Source organism: Pinus tabuliformis, chromosome 5_2 (genome assembly GCF_031772625.1).
Source record: "Pinus tabuliformis cultivar Carrire ecotype Pingquan chromosome 5_2, CPIR1, whole genome shotgun sequence".
In the NCBI taxonomy this organism is placed as follows: domain Eukaryota; kingdom Viridiplantae; phylum Streptophyta; class Pinopsida; order Pinales; family Pinaceae; genus Pinus; species Pinus tabuliformis.
Window position 1 is genome coordinate 157,040,080 of NC_142306.1, and position 21,885 is coordinate 157,061,964.

The 21,885-nt window shown below is 45.4% G+C and overlaps 1 protein-coding gene across 2 annotated transcripts in view; it reads right to left on the reverse strand.

Moving 5' to 3' along the window:
* LOC149157997 (Protein kinase superfamily protein) overlaps positions 1-21,885 on the reverse strand; it is a 349,830-nt gene that overhangs the window by 105,047 nt on the left and 222,898 nt on the right. For both annotated transcript variants that reach the window (XM_089436081.1, XM_089436080.1), the window contains exon 9: positions 312-490. In XM_089436081.1, coding sequence (XP_089292207.1) covers positions 312-490 — 179 coding nt within the window. The remainder of the gene's footprint in view (positions 1-311; positions 491-21,885) is intronic.

The window sequence follows — 21,885 nt, forward strand, 5'->3', positions numbered from 1 at the left end:
AAAAGCAAGTCCCATCACCAACTCTGGCCTCTGGAGTTTTGGTGTTTGGAATCGATTTGCAGTAGTCCCACCCATGTTCTACAAGGGATTTGACACAAAATAACTTACAAATTCAATCCTTTATGACTACTAAAAGTAACGAGGCTTATGGCTTTGCATTCAACAATGCAGGTATATGGTCTTAAACATACAAGAAAATAGGTCCTTTACAGTGATTCACTGTGAAGAGTGACAACAATGAATTTCAATCAAAAACATGTTGATTGATTTTTTTACACTAAAACACTGGTTCAAAAGACATGCATACATACTTGTATTGACGAAAATATCTTTTCCAAGTCAAGTGCAAAACTTCTAACATCTATATCATTATTTGTGGCACCCATTTGAATCAGGGAAACAGCCATTGTTTCATACTGTCCACTTGCTATTGATGTTAAGAATGTCTCCACTGCAGCCCATGTCCTGGGAGAGATGCGACCAACAATACCTATAAAAATAATCCCATGGAAAAAAATGAGCACAAAGAGCAATTTTTTGAGCAGAAAATAGCAAAGTTCAGGAAAATTTGAGATATAAAGCAATGAATTAGACATGAAATGGATATCAGAAATGAGTTTCGGTTTGACACTTCAGGATTTTCACTAGGCATTTAATTCCCATGCATAATAATAAGACCATAGGTTGTAATTCCATTAAATTTCACCGTCATTTTCTTCTGAATAAGCATCTTCTTCTCAAAAGAAACTAATGCAAAAATAACTCTCTATGACCGTTTTGAGGTAATTATGAATAATTCTTAGCACCATTTTGCAGTTTAATCATGTATATTATGTACCACCACATTTTCTTTTTTTCCACTTTGGAAAAGTAAAGTCGTGTACTAGTGATTATACAAAATCAATAAAACCACAATTAGGTGCATGGCAAAGACTTTCCTTCTCTCTCTACACTGAGAAGCTCCATTTGAATCTCTACGTTAGTTGATGTGAAATATTTCCCAAAAGATGGAGCTTAGCCAGAAACTATGCAAAGACTTTCCTTTCCTCTCTACACTGAGCAGCTCTAATTGAATCCCTAGGTTAGTTGATGTGAAATATTTTCCAAGAAGGTGAAGCTTAGTGAAAAACTGTTGTTGAATCAGCCATAAAGCAACAGATATTCATATTGCAGTGCTCTTGCTTAACACCAAAAACCAAACCAAAGCTCTAAATCACCTTCATATATAATCATATATATACCAAAAAGAGCCTCTCCAGTGAACATGTCTATAATAGATGTCCTAGAATGCCTATTGAATCTCGTTCCACAACTGCTTCACAAATGCAGTCCCAAAAAATCTGCTTGATATCTTCCTTTTTCCCACATTGAGCATAAATCCCATCTGTCAAGTCTGTTTCGCAAGTCTATGTTTGTTGGCCAATATCTAATAGAGATCCAACTATCCAAGCACCCTGACTTTAAAAGTACACAAGGTAATTCAAATAGACTAAATTCTGCAGTGCTATGTGCAACTAACTATCCACCTTATATTTCACTTTTCTACTGCGTTAGATTTAATCTAATTATACAACAAGCATATGATAATGAGTATACCATTGCTATTAGACCATGCCCTGTCTCTTCAAATCAGGCTTTCATGTCATATGGCCACTTTGAAACTATCTTCTAGCTAAATAAAATGGACTAGATATATGTTAGCGTTGACGGTGCTGGACCTGCCAACATGTCAGGGGATCTCCCCAGTAAGAAGTCCCAACTAGACCTCAGACCATTTGGTGTAGAACTCCCAGCAATGGGTTGTGTAGTATTGTCTTGACCGCGGTTGCGCGCAGAGGCAAGTAAGATGTCCCTGTTGGTAGCAAGGATGTGACATAAAAAGCAAGTCAAGGAAGGTGCATGAACGGTTCTAGCACACGAAGGGTGAGGCGAGTGAGCCCCTTGGAAACCTGTGAAAGCACAGAGTTAAGAAGTGAACACACGAGCAAAGATGCATCACAACATGGAAGGCAAGTAAGCTAGCAATCCAAAGTGATGGTTAAACCAACACAACATTTCAGTAAGATTCATACATACATATACAAAAAATAGCCACACATGCATGCTTAAGCAAATAGATACATATATCATTTAGAGGAAACAAGATAGCTTAAATACAACACGAGATATGCATGAAACATGTTGGCTCTATTATATTAAGAAGTGAAAGTTCTAGTCATACAATACAACCATGAACAACCACTAGTTCTGACAGCGGAATGTTACAGTGACTACCGCCTGCTCCTCCAAAGAGATATACTAACTCTGCACAGTGGAGAAGCCAAGGCTCGTTACAATACTATCCAAGCTTTCTCTAAGATACTCCTATTGGAAGATTGGCTGACCAAAGCCTCTACAATGAGTTATGGGGGACTATATATAGCAAAGGGTGGGGTGGCTCTTGACATTCTCCTTTGTGATTGCCCACCTACCCTCATGACTCTTCAACTACTCTATGACTGTTACATTCAACTATCAACACTTGAACTTCCACTTGACAAGATGTTACATACAATCTGCACATGTACCCATGTGAGACAAAATAGGCTTGAGCAAGCCATGCAAGACATCACTAACACTCGGACCATTGTGGTAAGACCAACTCTTCGACATCCTTGCGATGATCGACGGTGGCGAACTAATGCCAAGCTTGGTCGTCCGTGATGGTGTCCGTGCGCTCAATGGTGACATCCTGTTGAAAGCGAACTCTTGCCTTTGTTGCATCCGGGTACATTGATATGGCCCCTCTATCCAACTCGTTTGATAGCATGCGCATCATCGCCTTGGGTGTGGCTAGACCAACAACACACTGATGCATAGTGTCTGTTCTGATCTCCAAGTGTGTGTTGGTGACCATGTGCTTCAACTTGTCGAAGTACATGTTCAGCGCCAGTCGGACTTGCTTCTTGTCTTCGCCTCGGTGAGTGTGCCATATGGGTGGGATCGCATACGTGCGCACAATGACATGCATGTTGCTGAATTCCCTTGCATGCGATCAACAACACTGCTCACCTTGTATGCTCCGTGCCAGTGGCTAGGATGGATCTACAACTTATACGAGCGCAGTTTCATCTGTTTATGCATGTTGCGCCCCCTGTTGTACCTATTCCTGCTGCAACTCATTCTCTTGTCTGTGCAACTCCTGTTCTTCCTTGAGTTGCCGCTTCAGCACATGCAACTCCTTCTCTATTTCTCTCTCTGCCTTCACGCGATCTTCATGTCGCGTCGTCACCTCATAGCTTCAATCTCCAACGCTGCTTTCGTCACAAGTGGATTTGCTTTGAACTCACAACTATGCTCCGCCTCTGTGTTGTCAACAACCTTCCTCCTGCATTCGTCGCGTGCGGGTGTGCTGCCTTCTGCTGCGGCTAATGGTGTTGCTCGCTGTGATGTTGCTGCCATATTATCTTGATGTCCTTGTCTACAAACAACTTGATGTCTTCATAGGTAGTCAAGCTCATAGACACTTGCTTGGCTGCAACCCCTGTTGTGCTCTTAATGGTGTCCTTTGACTTTGCTCTCCTAAAGGCCATTGTATTTGTGCCGTTAAGAGACAGACGAACACCTGTGATGCCTAGAGACATAGCAACACTCATGACAAGCAATCTGTCAGTTCAAAACCAAAAAAAACTTGAGAATTGACTTGCAACATACCTGTGTGATTGATCGTGAAGGTTGCACAATTTATGCCGAGAGGTCGGGAGAGTGACTGCCAAAACTGCGCAAGGCACAGTGCGGGCTGTCAGGAGGCTGACTGACTACTAGAACAGCGCAATGCACAGTCTAGCCTAGCCTGCTGAGGACTAAAACTGCGCAATACACAATTTCAGTCAGTAGTGACATGCAACCAACAAACAGCATTGCGCAGTTTCTGGGACCAGCAGGACACTACCTCCAAGAATTGCGCAATGCAAGCTTGGAGGTCAGTGTTGGGCCAAACTTGCGCAATTTCTAGAGGGAAGGCAGAGCCTTCGCTTCCGGAAATGTGCAGTGCTAGCCAAGCAAGGCATGGTCCGGGCCAAGGCACCCCAAACCGGCCAATGGGCGACTCAAAACATGAGAAGTATGAATGCGTGATGAGATGAGTGCAAACAAGAGTGAATGATTATGTGTGCAAACAGTAAGTGCAAGATTCAGAAAACGAGAAAGCATGCATGTGTGTGAAGCGAGTCGCCGCAACAACGACCGTTGTTGCAAAAACAGTGTCATGCATGCAATAGCAGTGAGATGCGAATGAAAACTGAAATGGTGCTTCTACAAGCTAACATACATCAAAACGACAACAAGTGCTCACTGAAATCAAGCAGACAGCACTCACATAAAGCGAAACACAAAAAGTGACAGAAACACAGCGCAAGACATGAAAAGCGGGCTTACCCTGAAACAACTGAGTTGAATGTGCCGACGACTCCTAGATGCAATGTGGGATGTCAGAGCTGCAAGGTCGATGTGAGGAATGAGCTCTGCAGCGTCTGGTTGATGAGTTTTGATAAGATCGAGGTTATGACGTGCATGCCACAAATCTAGGAAAACGACACTTGGCAGGAGGTTCCTGAAATGATCCGTACAAGTAACCTCCAGCTACTAAAAATAGATCCCTAAATCTAGGGATGCCTTTGCATGTTGCCTTGGGAAAACAGTCCATGCATGCAAATCAGTTTTACTCAGTCCCGAAGGAAACCGATCAACCAAAAGGCACATGCATCGATCTGCGAGCCTGGAATGAAAATCTGCGTTGTTCCTGGGCTGAGCAGAGCTGGCTATCCCAAAGGCATCGCACAATTTCTCGGCTGAGCAGCTGTCCTCGGTCAGATTGCGCAATTTTCTCAAGGAAGCCTATTTGACTGAATTACGCAATTTCTGAGCCCAGCAGGTTGCCTGACTGATTTGCGCAATTTCTGCTAGCTGCTAGGTTGGCTGTCCCAATGGGATTGCGCAATTTCTAGGAGTAGCAGGTGACTTCTTCGCAGAATTGCGCAATTTCTAGGCTGAGCAGTTGTCCTGGAATGAATTGCGCAATTTTTGAGAGGAAGACTGTTAGGAAGAATTGTGCAATTTTTGAGAGGAAGACTAAGTTTGCGCAATTTCTTGAGGGAAGGCTGGTTCCCCTCTAGAATTGCGCAATTCCCAAAGGGAGCTGCTCAACTAGCAACTGACACTAAGCCTAGAAAGTAGCGTGTGAAGGAGGTGGAACAAACTTGCATGCACAGGCTGACAAGACTCTATGAAACAGCTGAAGCTGATGTGCTTGACAGTGCAAGACATGTTGCTGAGGATGGTCGGTATGGAGGCTCTAAAACGAAGCTAAAGCAAAATTTTGGAGGGTGGTTGTAGCCACTACAACACTTCGCGACACACTGGTAGAACTCCAACTCTCTGAATGGACCTTGTTCGTGAAAAGCAAGTCTAACACCTCCGGAAGTATTGTTCAGTTCTTTGTTCGTCTTGGTTTCCACACTTTCTTAATTGTAAGATGTAGCATCTTCCAGACTCTTGGTCAGTCGACACACATTCCAACCCAAGCCAACACAGCTGTTTCAATTGGGGATGAGGGGAATATTGGTGCACAAGTCATATGATCGTCAGAGTTTTAGTTTCATCTCTGGTGTTGCTCCGCTGCCAACAGGCCTGGATAGTACCTCGACGGAGTCACGCAGGAACATAAGCATCGCTCCGCTGCCAGCGAGCTTGGTCAATACCCCGGCGAAGTTACTTGCATCACCTCTCTGCGCAGGAAGCCTTTCTCTTCTTTCGCCTTGTTCATTTTCATTTTTTTTTATTTTATTTTTATTTTTCATAACTGTGCATAACACTTATTCATTTCAGAGGCAGAAGAGGGATCCCGACTTATTTAGAGCAGAAGAGGTTGTTCCTTTAGAGGAGTAGTTTTTATATACCTTTGACGTGCTTGTTAAGGTTTTCCCCCTCACCTTACTCTACTTGACTGAGCTGACAAGGATTAACCCAAAACCAACCAACTAGAGTATGTGATACTAGTTCACGCGCAAGTGTTGTGTTTTCACCAAGCTTCACTTCGAAGAGTATGTATTTTCCATTGATGTATCATGGACTGAAGACAACAAGTTCTTACAAGTTCTTACACGATCCATGCGAAATTAACCTACGGACATAAATAAGCAAACAAACCAAAAAGCAAAGCAAGAAGCAGAAGCAAATGTGTATGCAAAGTGAGTAAGCAAACAAACAAGCAAACACACAAAGAAAGAAGCAAACATTACTCCTACTCCTATGCTAACAGTGCATGGGTCGTCTCACATGAAGTGATACTTCCAATGCAGCCACCGACGCATCGGATGACCCATGTTGGTGAAGGCATGGTTTGCGAAGATCGCAGTTGCGCAAACTAGTAAGCATGAAAAATATAGCGATGAAGACAGACACACTCTGGGCTTACAAGCATCCGCAGAACAAAAATGAGTGAAAGCACATGACATGCACTCTGTGGACTTGCCATGGTGTTGTGCTACACTGCGTGCAGATGTTGAGTGTATGCATTCTCTTGACTATGACATGCAAGCAAACGTGAGAAAGGTAGACCACTTACATTGTGCAAGTGTGCTTACTGTGTAAGATTCCTCCAATGCATGAGCGATGGGATCGTGTAGTTCGAGTGGAGGAAGTGAAATCTGAGTGTTGGATTGATCTTGAATGCAAAGCAGAGAGTGATGAGGAGCCTTGCGTGTTTCAACAATTTCCTGATCAAAAGTGAAACCAACCTCAGGACAGCGAGGACCTGACATAACCATCAACTCAAGCTGAAGTGCCTCGACAATCTGCAGGGTTTCGACTTTGTCAACAAATAGATCATCGTAGACCAGTGCCTTAGACAAATTAACAACGATTGAATCAACATCGTGATTAGATGAAGAAGTAGAGAGATCATGACAACCAAGATCAGAAAATTCAGGATGTTTGTCGACATCCTCATGTTTTGATGAATCAGGCAGAGGGGTAGATGAGAAGCAAGGATGTTCACCCTCAATGTTTTCTGGAATGACAGATGACATATTGGACGGATTTTCAGAGGAAGATGTGTCATATCCACAATGTAATGACAGACTTACATCCGACTTGTCCTATGAACGATCGTAAGTAGAAACATCCGGAAATGGGTTTTCATAGGGGAAATCAGTAGTGGCAGAATCACAAGGGATGTTGTGATAGAGCGGGTGAGGCACGGATCGAAGGGAGTCATCCTTCACCGCAAGTTCTTCTTTAGATTCCCGCACACACTCATCATGAATGATGGCGCAGGTTGGCTGCATAACACCAACTCCGTCAACAACTTGATCCTTGTTCACAACAGGTGAGGAGTCCGGAATGGAAGAACACAAGATAGTACAATCCGAAGGATCAACAGAATGCGAGGACAGAGGTTGAGGGAACAAATCCACGTGACAACCAACATTCTTGCAAGCTAAATCTACGCAGATATCAAGAGCAGGTGGGGTCGGAGGATGTGACAGTTCAACAGATGTGTGTGCATAATCTCCCACGTCACTCTGCAGTGACGGAGCTGTTTGATGAGGTGAAGGCGAACAATCACTTGCGAGAACAACTCTGCCCGCCTGTGATTGCGCAACTCCATCACCGAAGTGTGTTGAGCGGGATCCAAGTGATTTCAAGAATTGCAGATTTTCGGATATGTAAAGAAGATACTCAAATATTCCATCGAGAAATTCCCAATCAATTTCATCTTCAGGAAATCGGTATGCAAGATTACAAAAGCGTGTGTGAAACTATTCAACGGATTCATCGGGTGCTTTTCGTAATTTCATAATTTCTTTATCGAGTGCTTTACGGTTAAAGTGATTGAAAGCACGGTCTATCTCTGCAACCAAATGAGCAAGAGAATGAATAGATTTTTCAGGCAGCGTGGCACACCAGTGCAATGGGTGCCCTCGAAGCGTGTAGATGAACAATGCGCAGGTCATGTATTCTTCAAAGATTCCATGTCTTTCGCATGAGCCTACAATGCCAACCGCGTGCCTAACCAAGGCTACATAGCCTCCACCATCATATGTTTTATGTGACAAGTTATCCGAGAGCTCTTCTGATATTTCGAAGTCGTTTCCATAAGACATACACTTCAAAGGAGAAACTCTGTAGTTAGTCATGATAAATATGCAGAGATTCAAAACAGATGTGAGGACTCAGTTTGTCATCTAGCCCTCCTTCTAGCACCAAAATGTTGACGGTGCTGGACCCGCCAACATGTCAGGGGATCTCCCCAGTAAGAAGTCCCAACTAGACCTCAGACCGTTTGGTGTAGGAGTCCCAGCAGTGGGTCGTGCAGTATCGCCTTGACTGCGGTTGCGCGCAGAGGCAAGTAAGATGTCCCTGTTGGTAGCAAGGGTGTGACATATGCAACGAATCAAGGAAGGTGCATGAACGGTTCTAACACACGGAGGGTGAGGTGAGTGCGCCCTTTGGAAACCTGTGAAAGCATGGAGTTAAGAAGGGAACACACGAGCAAAGATGCATCACAACATGGAAAGCAAATAAGTTGGCAATCCGAAGTGATGGTTAAACCAACAACACATTTCAGTAAGATTCATACATACATATACAAAAAATAGCTACACATGCATGCGTAAGCAAACAGATACATATATCATTTAGAGTAAACAAGATAGCTGAAATACAATACAACATATGCATGAAACATGCTGGCTCTATTATATTAAGAAGTGAAAGTTCCAATCATACAATACAACCATGACCAACCACTAGTTTTGACAGCAAAACGTTACAACCACTGCCACTTGCTCCTCCAAAAACATATACTAGCTCCGCACAGTGGAGAAGCCAAGGCTCATTACAATATTGTCCAAGCTTTCTCTAAGATACTCCTATTGGAAGCTTGGCTGACCAAAAGCCTCTACAATGAGTTATGAGGGACTACATATAGCAAAGGGTGGGGTGGCCCTTGACATTCTCCTTTGTGATTGCTCACCTACCCTCATTACTCTTCAACTACTCTATGATAGTTACATTCAACTATTGACACTTGAAAAGATGTTACATACAATTTGCACACGTACCCATGTGAGACAAAATAGGCTTGAGCAAGCCATGCAAGACATCACTAACACTCAGACCGTTGTGGTAAGACCAACTCTTCGACATCCTTGCGATGATCGACGATGGCGAACTGACGCCAAGATTGGTCATCCGTGATGGTGTCCGTGCACTCAATGGTGACATCCTGCTGAAAGCGAACACTTGCCTCCGTTGCATCTGGGTACACTGATATGGCCCCTCTGTCCAACGCGTTTGATAGAATGTGCATCATCGCCTTGAGTGTGGCTGGACCAACAACATACTGATGCATAGTGTCTATGTTGATCTCCAAGTGTGTGTTGGTGACCATGCGCATCAACCTGTCAAAGTACATGTTCATCTCCAATCGGACTTTCTTCTTGTCTTTGCACAATGACATGCATGTTGTTGAATTCCCTTGCATGCGATCAACAACACTGCTCACCTTGTCTGCTCCGTCCCAGCTGCTGGGATGGATCTATAACTTGTACGGGCGTAGTTTCTTCCGTTTGTGCATGTTGCGCCCCATGTTGTACCTGTTCCTGCTGCAACTCATTCTCTCGTCTATGCAGCCCCTGTTCTTCCTTGAGTTGTCGCTTTAGCAAATGCAACTCCTCTGTTTCTCTCTCTGCCTTCATGCGATCTTCATGTCGCGCCATCACCTCATAGCTTCAATCTCCAAAGCTGCTTTCGTCATGAGTGGATTTGCTTTGAACTCGCAGCTTTGCTCTGCCTTTGTGTTGTCAACAACCTTCCTCCTGCATTCGTCGCGTGCGGGTGTGCTACCTTCTACTGCTGTTGATGGTGCTGCTCGTTGTGATGTTGCTGCCATATTATCTTGATGTCCTTGTCTACGAACAACTTGATGTCTTCATAGGTAGGCAAGCTCATAGACACTTGCTTGGATGCAACCCACGTTGTGCTCTTAACGGTGTCCTTTGACTCTACCTTCTTGAAGGCCATTGTATTTATGCTGCTGAGAGACAGACGAACACCTGTGATGCCTGGAGAGATAGCAACACTCATGACAAGCAATCTGTCAGTCGAAAACCAAAACAAACTTGAGGACTGACTTGCAAGATACCTGTGTGATTGATCGTGAAGGTTGCGCAATTTCCGTCGGGAGGTCAGGAGTCTGACTGCCAAAATTACGCAAGGCATAGTTCGGGTTGTTAGGACGCTGACTGACTGCTTGAACTGCGCAGTGCATAATCCAGCCTGGCCTGCTGAGGACTGAAACTGCGGCATGCGCAATTTCAATCAGCAGTGACATGCAAACAGCAAACTGCATTGTGTAGTTTCTAGAGCCAGTAGGACACTACCTCCAAGAATTGCACAATGCCAGTGTGGAGGTCAGTGTTGGGCCAAACTTGAGCAATTTCTGGAGGGAAGGCAGAGCCTTCGCTTCTGGAAATGCGCAGTGCTAGCCGGGCAAGGCACAGTCCGGGCCAAGGCAGCCCAGATCGGTCGACGGGCGACTGAAAACATGAGAAGTCTGAATGCGTGATGAGATGAGTGCAGACAAGAGTGAATGATTATGCATGCAAACAGTAAGTGCAGGATTCAGAAAACAAGAAAGCATGCATGTGTGTAAAGTGAGTCACTGCAACAGTGACCATCGATGCAAAAACAGTGTCATACATGCGACAACAGTGAGATGCGAACGAAAACTAAAACGGTGCTTCTACAAGATAACATACATCAAAACGACAACAAGCGCTCACTGAAATCAAGCAAACAACACTCACACAAAGCGAAACACAAAAAGCGACAGAAACGCAGCGCAAGACATGAAAAGCGAGCTTACCTCGAAACAGCTGAGCTGAATGTGCCGACAACTCCTAGATGCAATGTGGGATGTCGGAGCTAGCGTCCGGTTGATGAGTTTTGATAAGATCAAGGTTATGACGCGCATGCCACAAATATAGGAAAAGCGACACTTGGCGGGAGGTTTCTGAAGTAATCCTTCCATTTAACCTCCAGCTGCTAAAAATAGATCCCTAAATCTAGGGATGCCTTTGCACGCTGCCTTGGGAAAAGCAGTGTGTGCATGCAAATCAGTTTTACTTGGTCTCGGAGAGAACCAGTCAACCTAGACGTACATGCATCGGTCTGCGAGCCTGGGATGAAAATCTGCGCTGTTGTTGGGCTTACCAGAGCTGGTTGTCCCAAAGGGATTACGCAATTTCTGGGAGGAACAGGCGATTGTCTCCCAGGATTGCACAATTTCTGGGCTGAGCAGCTGTCTTGGATCAGATTGCGCAATTTTCTCAAGGAAGCCTGTCTAACTGAATTGCGCAATTTCTGAGCCCAGCAAGCTGCCTGACTGATTTGCGCAATTTCTACTAGCTGCTGGGCTAGCTATCCCAAAGGGATTGCGCAATTTCTGGGAGCAGCAAATGACTGCTTCCCAGAATTGTGCAATTTCTGGGCTGAGCAGCTGTCCTAGGATGAATTGTCTAATTTTTTAGAGGAAGACTGTCAGGAAGAATTGCGCAATTCAGGAGCCCAGCTGGGTTTGTGCAATTTCTCGAGGGAAGGCTAGCTCCCCTCTAGAATTGCACAATTCCCAAAGGGAGCTGCTCAACCAAGAACTAACACTAAGTCTGGAAAGCAGCCCATGAAGGAGGTGAAACAAACTTGCATGCACAGGTTGACAAGACTCTATGAAACAACTAAAGTTGATGTGCTTGACAGTGCAAGACATGTTGCTAAGGATGGTCGGTAGGGAGGCTCCAAAATGAAGCTAAGGAAAAATTTTGGAGGGTGGTTGTAGCCGCTACAAGAGTTAGTTACATTGTACTTACTATGAAAGACTTATTTCAAAGAAACTTATCTCCAAAAGTTCTAATCAACTCTGTTTGCATCCCATATATCATGCCAGCAAGTCAAACTCATTTCACACAACTTTCTTCTTTCCAACCTAAGGATCATGCCCAACACGCTAGATGAATGTCATGTTCCTTTTCACAAACATTAGTCACAGGGTGTAGCTACACATTTTTGGCACAATTTTGACTTAGGAGGAGGACCCCACACTTCGACTTAGGAACTTTGGGGCAAATTTGACTTTATTTAGCAGCTAGTGAGATGTGGGGGCCGCCCACATGGGGGAATTTGAACTTGGCCATTCGATATGCTTGGAGAGAAAATGAATGGGTGGATGGAGGGGCCCACATGAGAAGGAGGCGCAAGGGAATATGAGGGATAAACTCTCATTTTGGATCATCTTCTACATTTGCAAACAAACACTCACTTGTATGCTTTGTTGTTTAGCAAGTCTACCGACTGTTTAGCCACGAATCTCTCACGTGAGACCTCTACTTCGGGGGACCATCCGTGCTCGCCCTAGGAGGTTGTTCTACATGAGTTTTAGGTAGTCAAGGGTAGCAACACACTTCAATCATCAGCACAGAAAGGGAAGAGCGTACTTCTAGGCAATCAGAAAACATACAAGAGGAGTTAAAGGCCAGCAGGGGATTCATTGCTTGTTGGGAGATTCGATAACTGAGGAACCAACATAGTGTAGGCATTTTCTCTGGAGTTTGCATCTAGCTGGACCAACACATCAGTTAGTTGCATTTTTTAGCAGAGGGACAGCACAAAGGCCATCCAACAACAATTCTTGGTGACTTGGGGAGCAGTGGATCTTGGCCAAGAGCCACCCGGGTAGTTAGGAGCTCGATAGCAGAGGTAAATCCAGCATTTTGGAGGAGTTTGCAGAGGGATTTGCATGCAGTTCCCAGCGGGTCGAATTTGGCAGCCATCACTGGGGAGAAGCTCCATGGGGGTCGAAAAACAGAAGTCAAAGCTTGCTAAATTCCCTTCTGGATTTTCTGGGTTTTGTCCAAGGAGTCTGAGGTTAAAAGCACACAATTTTCTGGGCGTTTTAGAGCACTTTCCAGCTAGTTGAAGTTTAGTAGTGCAATAGTTTTCTGGGGCAGCGCAGTGCAGAGTGGTGCAACAGCTGGGCAGACTTCAGCTTAGCCATTTTCCCAGCTGGGGTTGGTCTTGCTTGTCCATTGGCAAGCCCATGTTCACCATTCCAATATATATTGTATTTAGCCTGCAAATTTCTAATAATCTGGCTCAGCAGTTCCTTATTTGCAGCATTTCCATGGATATTTAATCTATATCTCATTTTTATATTCTGTTGCACAATTTATTTGCTTAATATCACTTGTATTCCTATTTAGGAACATTACAGTGGTATTAGAGCCTAGTTCTTGGCTCACATGTGGGGATTGTCTCCTATGAGAGAAGGGGACCAGCAGAACATCACCTACCATAAACAAAGGTATAGGAGCAGAGAAAGGGAGTTAGAGATTACTCCAAACAGGGAGGGCAGGGGGAAAGAAGTGGCCGAAGAGGAGGGAATGACAAAGCCCAAGAGCAGGGAGGAGATGGCTTTAGACAACCTTTTGAGGGCCTTGAGTGACTTGGCCAAGTCGCAAAAAGACATGCTGGAGGAGATCAAGTCACATAACAGAGAGAGGACCACGCCTAGAGGGTTTCTATGTGGGGAAACTTCCAGGGCCTCTCAACCATTCAATCACCCCTCATTAGTAGCACAACGCCCTTTAGTCAGTGTGCCGACTCGGGCCTTCTTTCATGCCAGTGGTACAACTCGAGCCTCCAAGGGAGGAAGACCCTCCTCAGATGGGGGATTACTTTAGGGAGTGGCAGCCTATGGATGAAGACTTCAAAGAAGCCCTCTCCTTCAAAGATCATTGCAAGCTCAAGCAGAGTGAGAAGAACAAGGGGTATGGACAAAAAGGGACCCAGAACTAAGAGCTACAAAGAACCATAGGGAGGATGTATTCCCTACGTTGATGGCACTGCCAAGTGCACGGCCAGGGCTTGGGTTGAAAAGATGGACAGATACTTTCAACTCAACTGGATAACAGAGAAGGAAGCCATTAAGATGGCCACGCTGCACATGGAGGGGGAAGCCCATGATTGGTGGTTTCATGGCTTGACCACCCTAGGGTATGCCCAAATAGTTTCTTACGAGGACTTCACCCAGAGGGTGGTGGGGCAATTTGATCAGAGGGATTCAGAGGCTTATTTCAGAGAGTTGACACCACTGCGCCAAACAGGCAACCCAAAGCAGTACTTTTCAAATTTTCTGCGGGTGTCAGTGATGGTCCCAGATCTATTCGAGGCAAGGGGGGTGTATACCTTCATTGAGAGCTTGTTTGAGCCCCTGCGTGAACTGATGAAGTCACGTAGACCCTCCACGCTGCGGGAAGCAGTTTTGTGTGCCAGAGATCTACAGGGGACCATCCCCAAGACTAGAGCGCCATTCCCTGCACGAACCCCTTTCCCACAAAAGGGGCATGAGACTAGACCCCCACTTCCTAAGACCACATAAGGGAGGGGTCAGTTAGATGAGGAGACACGGAAGGACTGTTGAGTTTTGGTAGCATCGGATGTGCTCTAGCCATGAAAATTGGTGGAGAGGCTAAGGCAGATGAGATCTCCAAGACCCAGAAATCGTTAGGAGAAATTCCACCCAGATGAAGAGATTAAAATAATTAATATTTTTAATGAGACCCTAAGTCTAAACTTAGGTAAATTAAAATATTAATGTGTATTAATATAATATGGGTGAGAAAGTTCTAAATAATGAGGATCAAGCCAAAACTAATCTTAGCTGTTGATTAGGGACTTAATCTCGGCTATTGAATCATCAACAAGAAAAGTATAAGAGGAGGCTTGAGGGTCAGCTGGAGACACACCAAGATACAAGAGAGATCAGTCAGTTCGAGTTTTTGGGGCGAGGTTCGCTGAGGAAATCGAACAAGTGATCAACTACAGTGAGGGGCAGTTCAACAGGAGGCCGAAGAATACATATCAGAGAGGCAGCGCAGAGCCTAGGAGAGCTAACACAGATGCAGCAAGGGATGATGCAGAGGCTAAGGAGGCCAGCGCAGAGGACGCAGAGGGCCAAAGGAGCTGATGCAGAGGCCGTAGAGGCTAACGCAGTTGACGCAGAGAGCTTCAGAGGCGGCGTTGAGGAAGTCTGTGGGGCAAATTGAGAGCAGATTAGCCGAGAAAGGGTGCGCAGTTCTGAAGAGGGTGATGCAAATCCAGAGAACTGCGTGGAGCAATTTTCACTGTCCATCACAAGGAACAACCGCAATCATTGTGGGATTGTTCATTCGGCTACTAATTTGCCGAAATATCTGTCTCCGCATAGAGGTATTGTTGCCAAGGATATTCTCTAAAGGGTGAGCCATTTCTGGCACCCTAGTTGTATTCAGAATCTACTTAAATAATAAAACCCTCATAAATGTTGCACCTGTTTTCCCGCATTGGGTTTTTCCGGGGACGATTGTCCAAAAACAACAGTGTCCCTTGTGTGATTGTCTCAGTTTATTTCAGTTGTTGATTTGTATATCTGTGAAGGTTGTATTTGTGTTTACTTCGATGTTTATGTAATTAAATAACTTGTTAATGTAAAGAACAAGTAGGAGATAGTAAACCAAAAATTGTAATAGGGGTTTCTAATGTGTTAGATACAGAAATTTTCACAAGGACCTCCAGAGGAGGACACTGTGCTTCACATGCAAGGAGCCCTGGGCACCTGGCCATAGGTGCACTGCAGGCAGAGCACACTACATTGAGGTCTTTTCTGACAGTGACCAAGAGGATGAGGTGGAGCAGGAATGCGATGGAACAGATGGAGAGTGTCCAACAGACAGAGGGCCACCACCACCACCTCCACAGGGAGGGGCATATCTTGCCTCAACAGGAGGAGTTCTTGCTTCCTTATGCGGGATTCCCAAGTTTTTAACACTGAGGATCGGAGGCATTGTACAGGGACAAAGGGTGTCAGTACTAGTGGATAGTGGGGCTACCCACAATTTCATAGATGCCCAGTTGCTCCAGAGGAGGGACCTCACCACAACAAAGTTCGAGGGTTTCTCAGTCCTAGTGCCAGGTGATCGTACCATCCAGTGCACTAGATATGTGCCCTCCTTGACAGTAGTTATTGGGAACTACTCGATGACAAACCACTTCTTTGTGGTCGATGTGCCAAACACCAACTTGGTGATGGGTGTCTAGTGGCTGTATTCCCTTAGGCAAGTCACGGCGGATGGAAGGAAACCAGAGATGGAGTTCATTGGGCCAGATGGCAAACTAGTAGTCTTGAGAAGGCATGCAGTCTTACCCACCTCAAACAGTTTCAGCCCACAGGATGGAGGCAAACTTACGACATGGGGACATTGCATGGGCAGTGGAGCTAAAGATCTCAGAGGCTAGGGGACCGGCGCAGCCACAACCAGCAGACATACAGGCTTTGCTGGACAGGTATGCAGTAGTGTTTGGGGACATTCCACCAGGGCAACCACCACATAGAGGATTTGAGCACACCATTGAGTTGGAGTCGAGTGTACAGGCATCCCAAAGCCTATGAGGAAGAGAGAGAGAAGGCCATCCAGAAGTTGCTTGCATTGGGCCATATCAGGCCAAGTTCCAGTCCTTTCACTTCTTCAGTGGTGCTGGTGAAGAAGAAGGATGGAACCCTTCGGATGTGCATTGACTACCGAGCCCTCAACCGGAAGACTCTAAAGAACCGATACCCTATTCCCCGCGTTGACGAGCTGATGGATGAGCTTAGACAAGCCAAGTACTTCTCTAAGATTGATTTGCATTCAAGGTACCACCAGATCAGGGTGAGGGATCAGGAAATCCCTAAGGCAGCTTTTCGGTGCCACTATGGGCACTTTGAGTTTCTAGTCATGCCATTTCGGATGACCATCGCTCCAGCCACATTCTAGTCATGCATGAACCATGTCTTCCAGGGATAGTTGAAGAGGTTCGTGCTAGTGTTCTTCGATGACATTCTGATCTATAGCCGGACATGGGAGGAGCACCTCCAACACTTGGAGGAGGTATTGCGCATTTTGGAGGAGCAGTGGTTTTATGCCAAGCTCTCCAAGTGCGAGTTTGGAATGACAGAGATGCTCTACCTAGGGCATATCATTGGAGCAGACGGGGTGAGAGTCCACGAGGAGAAGATTCTGGCCATCCGGGATTGGCCAATACCCCGAGACGTGACTACGCTGAGGGGCTTCTTGGGAATTTGCACCTACTATAGAAAGTTTGTCCAAGGGTTCTTGCAGCTGACAGCGCCTTTCACTGACTTGACCAACAAGGGGGCCTTCGCATGGACTGATGGAGCACAAATCGCCTTTGATCGCCTTAAGGAGGTGATGAGCAGTTGCCCTATTTTGGCACTTCCAAACTTTTCCCAGCCATTCACGGTGGAGTGTGATGCATCCGGGGTAGGAGTTGGAGCAGTATTGTCACAGGAGGGGCATCCCATAGCTTTTGAGAATTGAAAGCTCCTACCGCATGAGTTGTCATATTCCATATATGACAAAGAGATGCTAGCCATTATGCATGCATTGGCCAAGTTCCGCCAATACTTGGTGGGCAACCGGTTCCAAGTGAAGATTGATCATAACAGTCTTCGACATTTCATGGGGTAGCAGGGCCTCAATGACAGGCAACAGAGATGGGTCAGGAAGGTGGAGGCTTACGATTTCGACATAGAGTATGTGCGGGGGAAGCACAATGTGCTGGTCGATGCTCTATCTCAGAGACCAGTTGGGTTATCTCTCATGAGCATCTGCCATGATTTGAAGGCTCAGATGCATCCAGGGTAGGAGTTGGAGCAATATTGTCACAGGAGGGGCATCCATAGCTTTTGAGAGTCGAAAGCTCCTACCGCATGAGTTGTCATATTCCATATATGAGAAGGAGATGCTAGCCATTATGCATGCATTGGCCAAGTTCCGCCAGTACTTGGTGGGCAATCGGTTCCAAGTGAAGGCTAATCATAACAGCCTTCGACACTTCATGGGGCAGCAGGGCCTCAATGACAGGCAACAGAGATGGGTCAGGAAGGTGCAGACCTACAATTTCGACATAGAGTAAGTGCAGGGGAAGCACAATGTGGTGACTGATGCTCTATCTCGGAGACCAGTTGGGTTATCTCTCAGGAGCATCTGCCATGATTGAAAGGCTCAGTTGTTGGTGGAGTACTCCAAGGACAGAAGTGCATCCAAGGTATTGGAGGGGACACATGCAGATGAGTTTTACCAAGTGATGGATGAGGTCATCTATTACAAGGGGCGCATTTACTTAGTGCCCAACTCACACCTAAAGGAGAGGGTACTCCAGGCAGCTCATGATTCACCACTGTCCAGACACCAGGGGTTCCGGAAGCCTTATATGGCTGTTCGGGAGAGATTCACGTGGAAAGGCCCCAAGGAGGACGTGTTGCAGCACATACGGGAGTGTGAGGCCTGTCAGTGGAACAAGGGGGAGCTGACCCACCCTGCAAGATTGCTACAGCCACTTCCCATCCTGGAGGGGAAATGGGAAAGTATTTCAATGGATTTCATCACTGGGCTCCCCACAGTACAGGGGAAGGATTGCATATACATAGTGGTCGACAAGTTGACCAAATTTGCCCACTTCTTCGCCATCCCCACTAGGTACATGGTTGAACAGGTTTCTGAGCTGTTCTTTCGGGAAGTTTTCAAACTGCATGGGCTCCCCAAGAACATAGTGAGCGATAGAGACAATAGATTCATGGGTGGATGTTGGCAGGAACTCTTCAGGTTGGTTGGGACGGAGCTCACTCCTAGCCCCAGTTATCACCCTCAAACAGATGGCCAGATGGAGAGAGTTAATCAATGGTTGGAGGGGTACCTAAGGAACTATGTGACAGGTCAACAGAGGACGTGGATTCGATGGTTGCATCTAGGTGAGTACTGCTATAACACCACGCACCACATGTCCATTGGTATGACTCATTTCCGTGCCCTTTATGGATATGATGCACTAACTTTTGTTGATCTTGTTTTTGGAGATAGTCGGGCCCCAAAGGCCAAAGACTGGGTCCAAGAGAGCAAAGATATCCTCAAGGCTGTCAAGGATAATTTGGTGATAGCCCAAAATCAGCAAAAACTTTACGCAGACCGACACAGAACAGAGAGACACTTTGAGGAGGGAGACTTGGTATACCTCCAACTGCAGCCTTACAGGCAGTCTACACTGAAACAGAAGGGGGCCGAGAAGCTACAACCACACTTCTATGGGCCCTACCGGGTGACTAGACGAGTTGGGGAGGTAGCTTATGAGTTGGAGCTGCCTCAAGGGAGTAGGATCCACAATGTGTTTCATGTCTCATGCCTGAAGAAGGTGTTAGGACAACAAGTGACGATAGCAACTAATCTAACCCCACTGGATGATGAGGGCTACTCAGTGTTGGAACTAGAGGCCATTTTGGAGAGCAGGAAAAAGAGACTGAGGAGCAAGACCATCATGGAGTTCTTGGTGCGCTGGAAAAACTGGTCAAATGAGGATGCCACTTAGGAGGGTGAGCACATATTGGAGCACCCAGCTTTGAGGTTGCTTAAGGGTAAGCAACATTTGGGAGGGGAGGATTGTCATGTCCCTTCTCACAAACATTAGTCACAGGGTGCAGCTACACATTTTTGGCACAATTTTTATTTAGGAGGAGGATTCCACACTTTGACTTAGGAACTTTGGGGCAAATTCGACTTTATTTAGTAGCTAGTGGGATGTGGGGGCCACCCACAAGGGGGAATTCGAATTTGGCCATTCGATATGCTTGGAGGGAAATCGAATGGGTAGATGGAGGGGCCCACAAGAGGCTAAGGAGGCAAGGGAATATAATGAGGTATCATCTCTCATTTTGGATCATCTTCTACATTTGTAAACAAACACTCACTTGTACGCTTTGTTGGTTTGCAAGTCTACCGACTGTTTAGCCATGAATCTCTCACGCGGAAGATTCAACCTGTACTTCGGGGGACCATCTGTGTCCGCCCTAGGGAGGTTGTTCTACAGGAGTTTCAAGGAGTCAGGGGCAGCAACACACTTCAGTCATTAGTGCAGAAAGGGAAGAGCGTACTTCTGGGCAGCCAGAAAACATGCATGAGGAGTTGAAGGCCAGCAGGGGATTCATTGCTTGTTGGGAGATCCGGGAACTGAGGAAGCAACATAGTGTAGGCATTTTTGCTGGAGTTTGCAGCTAGCTATACCAGCACATCAATCAGTTGCAATTTTTAGCAAAGAGACAGTGCAGAGGCCAGCTAACAGCAATTCGTGGTGACTTGGGGAGCAGTTGATCTTGGCCAAGAGCCATCCGGGTAGTTAGGAGTTGGATAGCAGAGGTAAATCCAGCATTTTGGAGGAGTTTGCAGAGGGATTTGCAGGCAGTTTCCAGCAAGTCGAATTTGGCAGCCATAGCTGGGGAGAGGCTCCAAGGGGGTCGAAAAACAGAGGTCAAAACCAGCGAAATTCCCTTCTGGGTTTTTTCCAAGGAGTCCGGGGTTAAAAGCACACAATTTTATGGGTTGGTTTTAGAGCACTTTCCAGCTAGTTGAAGTTCAGCACTGCAATAGTTTTCTGGGGCAACACAGTGTAGAGTGGTGCAACAGGTGGGCAGCCTTCAGCTCAGCCATTTTCCCACCTGGGGTTGGTCAATGGACAAGCCCAGGTGCACCATTCCAATATATATTGTATTTAGCCTACAGATTTCTAATAATATGGCTCAGCAGTTCCTTATTTGCAGCGTTTCCATGGATGTTTAATGTGTATTTCATTTTTATATTCTGTTGCACAATTTATTTGCTTAATATCACTTGTATTCCCATTTAGGAACATTACAATGAAGTTTGAAGTTCTTCCTTAATGCTTCAACTCTCAAGAACCCAAACTCTATGCAACACCTAATAGTTCCACAACAAATGATTCAAGATGACCTGCGATGCATTCTACATTAGCTCAAAACCATTGAGCCTTAAATTCCAAAATCAAGCATAGAAAACTACAATTTTTAAGGTGAATGGACCACTTATCCTATTTTTGAGTCTTAAATGTCTTATTTCTATATTTGATCATAACCTATAAAGGTTGTATGACCACTAAGACCATCATTTGCCCACTTTGTTATCAATGATACTTGTTGAGAATGAAGGTCGACCAGCCCCAAGTGACATTACACTTCGATACTTTTCTAAGGTGAAAATATCCTAAGAAATCAAAGGGACCCCCAGCGACAAGTCGGCCCTAAGGAAAAATGAAGAAGAAATTTAAATATTGAATTTTGAATTTAAATTTTTCCTCCAAAACTAAGGTCAGCTCCAATTGTTTAAGTTGGCCCTGCACTAAGAGACATGCCCCTTACTCCCTAATTTACTAGCGACTACAGGAAGGACGCTTCAACGCCCTGGTTTTATCAACTCCGACAGAAAGGATGCTCTAACATCCCACACATGCTTTGACCTACCCTAGCACCACCTTACCGCCTTGAAGTGTTCTTAGGCTCCAACCTGTAAGAGACTCCACTCTTCGCTTTACGCCACCCTACCACCCTACTTAGCAAGCTACCACTTGCCCCAGAGGCTCCAACCTTTAATTCACCACAGCTAACTACAATTTCATCTTATTTTCAAACTAGATCCACATGTGCTTAATATCAACATAAAAATATCAATCAACTCTCTCTACTCACCAAAAAGATCAAACCCTAGCTTCAACAAATGGGTCCACTGTGTGAAATTTCCTTATTGCAGCAATTGGATATTAATCTTCTAATTTTATGTAGTTTATTTGTATTCAAAAATTACGACAAATAATGATTTATTCACTATTGCAATCTTCACAAAATTAAATTCAAGAACTGAGGAAATAATCCACACACAAAAAATTGGACACCAAGATTTTTGGACAATA